Here is a 9,340-nt window from a genome sequence, read left to right on the forward strand (position 1 = left end):
GGAAAGGCCCACCCACCTCATGAGCACTTAGATATGTTGAGGGGTTGAAGGAATGAAAGGCACACCAGACTGCATTTCATTCTGGGACAAGAATGGTCCTAACCCTATGCATGCTGGCACAAGCCTGTAATCCCAGCACTCCAGAGGCAGAGTGAGTTCTAGACTGCCAGGACTACACAGAGAAACCCTGTTTGGGAGGAGGAGGAGGAGGAGGAGGAGGAGGAGGAGGAGGAGGAGAAGGAAGTGGAAGAGGAAGAGGAAGAAGAAGAAGAGGAAGAAGAAGAAGAGGAAGAAGGAGAAGAGGAAGAAGGAGAAGAGGAAGAAGAAAGGGAGGGGAGGAAGAAGGAGGAAGAGAAGGAGAAGGAAAAGAAGAGGAAGAAGAAGAGGAGGAGAAGAAGGAGGAGGAGGAGAAGGAAGAGAAGGAGAAGAGGAGGAGGAGGAGGAGGAGGAGGAAAAGGAAAAGGAGGAAGAGGAGGAGAAGAAGGAGAAGGAGAAGCAGAAGCAGAAGCAGAAGCAGAAGCAGAAGCAGAAGCAGAAGAAGAAGAAGAAGAAGAAGAAGAAGAAGAAGAAGAAGAAGAAGAAGAAATAATAGAGTGGTCATAGCATCTGGTACCTAGCCAGGCTGACCAAAATAGTGACACGGAATGGCACTAATACAAGCAGTGTGTCTCAGACAAGGTCCATAACCTCAGAGTTTTCATCCGCACATTGGCAAATAGGAACTGCTTCCATGTTAGATTAGCAGAGGAATCCATGGAGGGCACGTATTCAACACAGCGCCCTTGCCTCCATAAATGGGAGCCTCTATGATTCCCACCCCATCCTGGCACGTTTTAAACCCATCTCTGGCTTCCCTGACCTCCCCAAGCCAGCCCAAGTCAGTCCAGGTCACTGAGCTGAAAGCCTGAACACTATTTGACCTGGATGGAATGGCTTGGACTGGTTAGACCTGACCACCCCAGATGACCAGAGATGTATATGCATGTATAGCCTCAGGATAGAACTCTGATCTTGTCCTCTTCCTTCCCCGCCTCCCTCTCTCCTCCCTCTCTCTTCTCTTCCTTCCTCTCTCTCAAGGGAGCTTGGTGAACTAACTGGTGTTTCTCAGGATCCCCCTGGGACTCCAAATCAGACAATAAACGTTTGCATGAAGCAAGTGCACTAATACACACCATCCTGGGTATATATTCCCCCTTATTTCTTCCTCAGAATCCTCAGACGTAGTTATTATTTCCATTTCACGGATGAAGAGAACTAAATCACAGAAATGTTGGTAAGTTGTCTTAAAAGAAAAAAATATCTCGTGGACAGCGAGTTCCTAGCGGTACTTAAAGCTAGCTAGCCGATTTCCGCAGATGGCGCTTTCAACAACAGCCTCACCGTGGCTTAAAGCGAGCTTTAAAATGTCCCTCTGGTTATCGGAATGCTATCAACTACTGGAAAGAAAGAGGCGAGGACTGGAGAGGTTCCTCTTTAGTTCTGGCCCATCAGGAGTCAGATCTGCGGACTTTTCAGGCTTGCCTGGGAGCTGGATTCCAGGGTGCAGCAGGCTGGGGGGAGGGGGCATTTCCAGCCTTTATTCCCAACGCTCCTGCTCATTTAAATACAGGTGCCTTAAGCTTAGGCTTTACTAGCTGCTGACGGGTAGTCGGAGCAGGGTACACTCCGCCGCTGGTGGCAGTGGGTGTGTCTCCTGCAGGGGAGTAGTGCTGAGTGAGCTCCAGCTTCACCCATTGGAGAGCAAATTGCAGTTTTGGCCCCGGCGGCTTCTCTGGGCGCGGGCGGCAGCCGCGCTCACTGGCAAATCGTAGGAGGGAGGAGGAGCAGCGCTGGCAGGAGAGGCCGCGGGGACGGTCGCGGCGAGCGGGGACAGAGACAAGAGACGGCCGTCCGCCTCTGCTTTCCGCCTCTTCGCTGGAGGTGCGGGCTCCGGGGAGACTCGAACTCGGAGACTAAAGCGGGGGCTAGCCAAGCACACACGGGGGTCCGGCCTGGACGAATCTCCGACCCTCGCGCGGCGACAGAAACTTGAGGACATGCAAGGGGCGAGCGGAGGGCTTGGGGTTCACCTTCCCAGTGCGCCCTCTGCGCTCCGGGGTCTGGACGTCACCCCTTGAGGCTTCCCACCCTCAGGTTTCCCCAGCTCCTGCTCGCACTTTTCAGGGGGTCGAGCTGAGTCAGGGAAAGGCTTGGCTGAACCCGCGGAAAACAGGTTCAGAAGCCCCCCTTTCAGAGAACTCTGCACAGCCAGCGCTCCCCAGCAGCCCCAAACCTTCAACCACGGACCTTCCCCGCCGCCTGGTCGCCAGTTCCCGTTCTCATGACATTATCCTCGTTCCGAAACACATCCACAACACCCTGGCACTCGCACACGCCCCCAAGCCCTCCTTGGTCCCTCTGCAGGAGAGCGGCCCGAGGCTGCCAGGCGGAGCCCACCCGACCGCGGTTCTCGCCTCGGGGAGCCTGGCAGCGCTAGGGGGCGGCAGCCTTCCCTGCCCCCACCAAGGTCCCCAGGGGAGGGGGATCCCTCCGCAGGAGGCCTGTCTCTTTAAGGAGGCGGCCCTGACTGGGTGTGCCCCGTCTCCATGGTTACCCCGGTGCAGGCGGCGGTGCGGGAGGTAGGCTGCCGCTTCTCCCCGACAGACGGAGGGAGCTGCGGGGACCCGGCGCTGAGCCGAGCCCAAGCAGGAGCCACCCCGCCTGCAGAAACAGGAGCCGCAGGCGGACCAGGGGTGCAGAGTGCGCGGTGGCCGCCGGGCCTGCAGCCCGGAACCCGTGGGCGGCGAGGGGTCGCGCGCGCGCCATGCGCCCAGCCCCGACGGCGCGGACGCCCCCTCGTACGCCAGCAGCTGCTGGGGCCTGCGAACCTGGGCCGGGCAGAGCCCCCCGACGGCTACTCTAGGGGGCGCGGGGCCCGGCGGGGGGCGGCCGAGCCAGGCGCCCTCCCCCAGCGCTGAGTCCCCGCGCCCCGGAGGGATGGGGCGGGCGGCCCCCGCCGCCTAAGATGCCGGCCATGCGGGGGCTCCTGGCGCCGCAGAACACCTTCCTGGACACCATCGCCACCCGCTTCGACGGGACGCGTGAGTCAGGCCCTAGCTCCCTAGCTTCCGGGGAGAAATCCACTGTCCGAACTGCCACCTGCTGCTTGGTGTCCACCTGCCGCCCCCTTCCTCACCCCTCTTGAAGCTAGGGCCATCTTCACCTTCCAGTAAGTGAAGGTTTCCCGGAGGTTTTCAGGGTCAACACTGCTAGATGTCCCTAGGTGCGGGCCCGGGATGCGTGAACCTGGCCCATCCCATCCTCAGATCTGGCGCGGTGGCAAAGGCCGAGTCGGGTGAAGCGCGGAACCAGTACTGGTGGACAGCGCAGAGGGCTCACAACCCAGATTTAGAAATAAGATTTGCAAAGGAAGGTAGAGTAGGCGGGATTCAGCAGAGAACTGTGTCTACAAGCGCATCGCATCGCACAGTCTAAACCCATCGCTTGGAATGCCCACCCAGCCACAAAGAAGCGGAGCTCTGGGACTCAGATCCGGACTGGGGAAGTTTGGAAAAGGCAACTTGAGCGTGCAGATTCTGAGTTCCTCTGGCACAGGGAAGTCATGAAAGCAGGGTCCCTCCCCCTCTCACTCCCAGTGGGGCTTCCCAGTTCTGACAAGCATTCTCCCTCCTGTTGTAGACAGCCTGTAGGAACTCATCACAGAGCTCCCCCCACCCCCCAGGCTTCTCCATCTGCTTTGGGCTTGAAGCCTGCTGATTCAGCACCCCTCACTCCCCAATACATGCTTGGCTCCAGGCTCTGTTGTTCAACCACTATCCACACACCGCCATTCTTGATTGCGTTCAGTAGTTCCTGAGCCAGGGGCTTGCAGCTGAGGGTGTGAACACCGCCTAGGATGGACTGTCCAGCCTAGTTATCCAGTTAGGGGGTGAGTCTGGCAGAAGCCGAAGTGGGCCCAGAGCAGGTGGCAGTCTTTTGGAAATCTCCAGCCCCACCCCTTATTCAGACTGCTCAGGACACTCTCACAGGCAGTACCTACACAGGGCTGCCTTCAACAGTCTGCACTGACATGTGTTGATCCTCAAATACGCTCCTATGCACTCAGCTGGGGATCGGCCCCTGAGGACACATCCCCAGTGATGCACAGGTGTGCAGGCTAAGTCTCATTCATGAGCAGGTCTTGAGCAGCACGCACAGCGGTCCTTGGGGATGAAAAGCCACCCTTTGGTGGGTTTTGCAGGTCGTTTGAAAAGCAGGGCTGGTAGGTGAAGGTGTCCCTCTTGCCCTCTTGCAGACAGTAACTTCGTGCTGGGCAACGCCCAGGTGGCGGGGCTCTTCCCTGTGGTCTACTGCTCCGATGGCTTCTGTGACCTCACGGGTTTCTCCAGAGCTGAGGTCATGCAGCGGGGCTGTGCCTGCTCCTTCCTCTATGGGCCAGACACCAGTGAGCTGGTCCGCCAACAGATCCGAAAGGCCCTGGATGAGCACAAAGAGTTCAAGGCTGAACTGATCCTGTACCGGAAGAGTGGTAAGGCGCTATGGCACCAATTTACCTCACCTTCAGTGTCACTGTGCTGGACAGGGCACCCACCCATTCGCTGTCTCTCTCTTCCTATCTTCCCTTGTACCCGCCCACCCTTCTACCCCTTTCTCTGCCCCTACCTCTTGTCCTGGGCTCCCCCTCCCATGCTGGTCTCAGCCTCCACTCGCTTCCAATCTTCAGTTTCTCATATTTAGAAGGGGGGGGGGAGCCACCCCTTGTCAAAGTACCTGACAGCCGTGTCTGCTCTCCTTGCCTCCCCGCCCCCAAACCTTGTCCTGAATGAACCCCACACTGCTGCTCCCTCCCCAGGAAGCTCTGTTTCTGCTAGCTTCTTTCCGAGGACTGTCCGTTGGGTTGTTCCCATAGGCAGGGCAAGGAATGGAAGGCAGCTAAGTCTGTCTCTGTGCCTAGGTCTGTCTCTGTGCCTAGGTCTGTCTCTGTGCCTAAGTCTGTCTCTGTGCCTAGGGCTTCCGTTCTGGTGTCTCCTGGATGTGATACCTATCAAAAACGAGAAGGGGGAGGTGGCCCTCTTCCTGGTCTCTCACAAGGACATCAGCGAGACCAAGAACCGAGGAGGCCCAGACAACTGGAAGGGAAGAGGTGGGTGCTCTGTCTCCTTGATTTAGAAGCAGAGGCTGGGGCTCAGACTCAGGGCGTCTGCGACCCTCAATGTGTGTTATAGGCGCCCACTTCCTGTGCTCGCTGAGTTCCACTCTGGCTGTGCCGCTCTGTGTTTAGTCCCGGGATGAGAATCTTGTCTTAATAGTTGAAACAAAGTTGCAGTTGTCAAATAAACTCCACCTGTGCCAGGAACCCCTTCCCTACTAACTAATGAGGCAGAGCTTATTCCCCTGACTTCTTCCCGCACAGCATGCCTGAGGGGATGGAGCCAAGGGCTAAGCCCCCTCCACGGACTGGAGGGGCAAGCTTTCTTTTCTTTTCTTTTTCTCTTTTAAGATGTATTCATTATTATATCTAAGTACACTGTAGCTGTCTTCAGACACATCAGAAGAGGGTATCAGATCTCATTATGGATGGTTGTGAGCTACCATGTGGTTGCTGGGATTTGAACTCAGGACCTCAGGAAGAGCAGTCAGTGCTCTTAACTGCTGAGCCATCTCTCCAGCCCTGGGGCAAACTTTCTAAGTCACAGAACTGCCATTAGACACTGGTCCATAATCTCATCGCTGTCTGGAGATGCTGGAGTACAGTCCACGCCACAACCCTGCCTCCCTCAGCCCCTGGGTTTGCTGGTGTCAGTCTTCAGTGTGGGGGGCTCCTCTGAGCCGCCACGCCTCTGCTGACAGAAGAATCCCACTGCATCTTGAGACCCTCTTAGAGATTTCCCAGGCTTTTCTCCACTGACTCCTTTCCTTTTGTGGCTGGACCCTAGGACTGCACAGCTCTGATTGACAAGAGACCGGGTGACGCGAGGAATGCCTAACTCCTCACTCTGAAAGGGTCAACGAGCCGGATCGTTTCCCAGACTAGCAACTAGTGCCCTGTGCCCAGGATCCTGCAGCTTACTGTCACAGGACCCTCTTTTCTTGCAGGCGGTGGCCGGCGCAGATATGGTCGGGCAGGATCCAAAGGCTTTAACGCCAATCGGAGGCGGAGCCGAGCCGTTCTCTACCACCTCTCTGGCCACCTGCAGAAGCAACCCAAGGGCAAGCACAAGCTCAATAAGGTGGATTGAGCGCCTGGGTGTGTGTTTGGATTGGGGGCAGGGTACTGCAGGCTGAGGACATCTGGGAGGGGAGCTAAACCCACCTCAGGGAGAATGTCCAGAAGCCACTTGGGTCCCACCAGACCTTTGTGGGTGGGGCCTGATGAGGGAATAGGTCATGTCTGATCCATCGGAGATCTAGAAGAAAGTCTTGGCTTTGGAGTCAGATGGGCCTGGGTTCAATTCTGGCACCACTCCTGAGCCATTGTTTGGTTTCAGCTAAGTCGCCGGCTCTTCCCAATGCTCAGCCCATAAATAAGGCAGGTGTCAGGACCACTTTGAGAGCCCAGGGAGAGAAGGGAGGTGAATGGTCTTCCAGACACTGTCCTGATTTAGCCTCTGTCCATATCCTCTCTTCTCTACCTGGACCTGCCCCTCCTCACTCAGGGAGTGTTTGGAGAGAAGCCAAATTTGCCTGAATATAAAGTCGCTGCTATCAGGAAGTCACCCTTTATCCTGCTGCACTGTGGAGCTCTGAGAGCCACCTGGGATGGCTTCATCCTGCTTGCCACACTCTACGTGGCTGTCACTGTGCCCTACAGCGTGTGTGTGAGCACAGCACGGGAGCCCAGTGCTGCCCGTGGCCCACCTAGTGTCTGTGACCTGGCTGTGGAGGTCCTCTTCATCTTAGGTATGTGAGGTCTGTGCCTGCTGTTCTGCTCAGTGCCAGGTCCCTTGGGCTTGTGTACGGATGATCCTTTGCATGGTTTCTGTTGCCCCACAAGTGTCTCCCTTGTTGGTCCCTGGTTTGTCGCTCAGGAGTTTTCAAATCAAGCCTAGATCCCAAAGGTGTCTCTGCCAATAAAGTGTTCTAAAGCCCTGAGCTGAGAATAGCCTCGAAAAGCCTCAGTTTCTCCCTCTGTAAAATGGGTGTATCAGTGTAAGCATTGCTAGAGTTACAGTTTGGCCACAGATGTGAAAGGCCTGGGGCAGGGTCAAGCACTGGACAGGCAGGTGTGGAGCTATCTCCTACTATTCTACTGATGACTGCCTATTTTCCACACAGATATTGTGCTGAATTTTCGTACTACATTTGTGTCCAAGTCAGGCCAGGTGGTCTTTGCCCCAAAGTCCATTTGCCTCCACTATGTCACCACCTGGTTCCTGCTGGATGTCATAGCAGCACTGCCCTTTGACCTACTGCATGCCTTCAAGGTCAACGTGGTCAGTACGGCTGGGAGGGGTGGTGAGCTTCGGGCTGACACGGGCAGGGCTGGAGTTGGCCTGGGATAACCCCCCTTCCCCGTCTTAGTACGTTGGGGCTCACCTACTGAAGACCGTGCGGCTGCTGCGCCTGCTGCGCCTGCTGCCGAGACTGGACCGGTACTCCCAGTACAGCGCGGTTGTGCTCACCTTGCTCATGGCCGTCTTCGCCCTGCTCGCTCACTGGGTGGCCTGCGTTTGGTTCTACATCGGCCAGCAAGAGATTGAGAGCAGCGAGTCTGAGCTGCCTGAGATCGGTACTGCAGGCCAAGAGGAGGGTTGCGTGCATGCCAGAGGGGGGCTTATGGATGTGGCCATCCGTGCACGCAAGTGTGTGTGTGTGTGTGTGTGTGTGTGAGAGAGAGAGAGAGAGAGAGAGAGACAGAGAGACAGAGAGACAGAGAGAGACAGAGATGGCCGCTACCGTGTGGAGGCAGCCTGGTGACTGCCTAGGGGAGGGTCACCCCTAGTGTCCTTCTGGTGACCTTGGTCACCTTTCTCAAGCTCCTGCCCAGCCGTGGATGGCCAGGTAAAGACCTGCTGGCCTCATGGTTTCCTAGAAAGCCGCCTTCCTTGACTTGTCCCCACAGGTTCTCCAGGCCGCTGCCCCTTTTCGTACTTTGTCTTTCGCTATGGTACCTGAACCCACATTCTCCTGAACCTAACGGCAGGCAGCCTTCTTATCCCTGCATCTTCCTTCCTCCCTTTCTCCTCCAGTGTTCGGCTCCTCCTTCCACCCACTCACTGGGTCTTAACTCTGGTTGAGCATTTCCACCCTCACATCTCCACATCGCCCAGGAGGCAGTGGAGATTCTCTGGGGCTGTAAGGCTGTAGCCCTTGACTCTGCCAGCCGCACTGGTGCTGAGCCCCTCTTTCCAGCCCCTGCAAGTCTCAGAGACTGCAGATGGGTTTCCTGTGTGTCCCTCCTCCCTCCGCACAGCGGTTCCCATCACCAGCCCACTAACATCTTAAGGACATCGAGACTTTCGCCCTTCCCATTCCTCCAACCCACTGCAGCCATTTCCAATTTCCCGTGCATCCCAAACTGAGTACACCTTCCCTTCCACACCCCTAGCCCTCTGTCCGGTTTCTCAGTAACTGATGTCGGTTGAGTTCCTAGCTGCGTGAGAGGCCTCTCCCGTCCAGTGACCTCAGTGGGGGTCACCAGCCATTCTTAGAACCCGTTCTGATCAGCTCCCCAAGAGATGATGAGATACCTGTGAACCCTCGCCTTGCCAGGTGCATGGAGACAGGTACGGGCTCAGAGGACCCGCCTGGCTACTCCCCTGAGCCCTCTAGTTGCCGAGTGTGCGTGTGGAAACGGGGACACTCCAGCAGTGCCAGCTCCTTGGCACCTGCCCTTCCCAGGGGGAGTCTATAATGAGGCAGCTCTAGGGTCAGCTGCCACCCTGTCCCTGTCTCTGGCTCGCCTCCAAGTGGCCCTGAAGCACCAAATCCATGGGTGCACCCATTCTTTGCAACAGATCCAGATACCCTTGTTAATGAGTTAAGGTGCTTACTGCCTGGCCCCGGGAAACCTGAGTCTGCTGCCCAGGGCCCACATGGTAGAAAGAGAGAACAGACTTCTACAAATTGTCCTCTGACCTTCACAAACACACCAGGACGTGTGTGCATGCAAAAGGAAAGAAAGGAAAAAGGAAGGAATAAGGGAAGGTTTAAAAAAATATCCTCCCTACCATTTAAGGTTCCACACACGTATCTCCTCTTCCAGGAAGCTGTCGAGCCCCTGCCTACTAATCCTTAGCTTTGACATCCCTCCTGGAGATCCTTTTCAGTTTAGCTCCTAGCCTACAATATAACCTCTGCCTCTGCCCCTCTGCCCCTCTGCCCCTCTGCCCAACTGCCC

At 56.4% G+C, this 9,340-nt stretch overlaps 1 protein-coding gene across 3 annotated transcripts in view; it reads left to right on the forward strand.

Annotated features, from left to right (window-relative positions):
* Positions 1 to 2,625: 2,625 nt before the first annotated feature.
* Kcnh3 (potassium voltage-gated channel subfamily H member 3) overlaps positions 2,626 to 9,340 on the forward strand; it is a 17,017-nt gene continuing 10,302 nt past the window's right edge. Inside the window, exons 1-8 of one of the 3 annotated variants that reach the window (XM_031355202.1) lie at positions 2,627 to 3,080; positions 3,306 to 3,594; positions 4,295 to 4,528; positions 5,009 to 5,143; positions 6,097 to 6,230; positions 6,657 to 6,900; positions 7,276 to 7,433; positions 7,522 to 7,729. In XM_031355202.1, coding sequence (XP_031211062.1) covers positions 3,489 to 3,594; positions 4,295 to 4,528; positions 5,009 to 5,143; positions 6,097 to 6,230; positions 6,657 to 6,900; positions 7,276 to 7,433; positions 7,522 to 7,729 — 1,219 coding nt within the window. In that variant the 5' untranslated portion in view covers positions 2,627 to 3,080; positions 3,306 to 3,488. Of the gene's footprint in view, positions 3,081 to 3,305; positions 3,929 to 4,294; positions 4,529 to 5,008; positions 5,144 to 6,096; positions 6,231 to 6,656; positions 6,901 to 7,275; positions 7,434 to 7,521; positions 7,730 to 9,340 lie in introns of those variants that run through there. The other 2 variants (XM_031355203.1, XM_031355204.1) reach the window with 2 other exon arrangements.

Source organism: Mastomys coucha, unplaced genomic scaffold, assembly GCF_008632895.1.
Source record: "Mastomys coucha isolate ucsf_1 unplaced genomic scaffold, UCSF_Mcou_1 pScaffold11, whole genome shotgun sequence".
Lineage (NCBI taxonomy): Eukaryota > Metazoa > Chordata > Mammalia > Rodentia > Muridae > Mastomys > Mastomys coucha.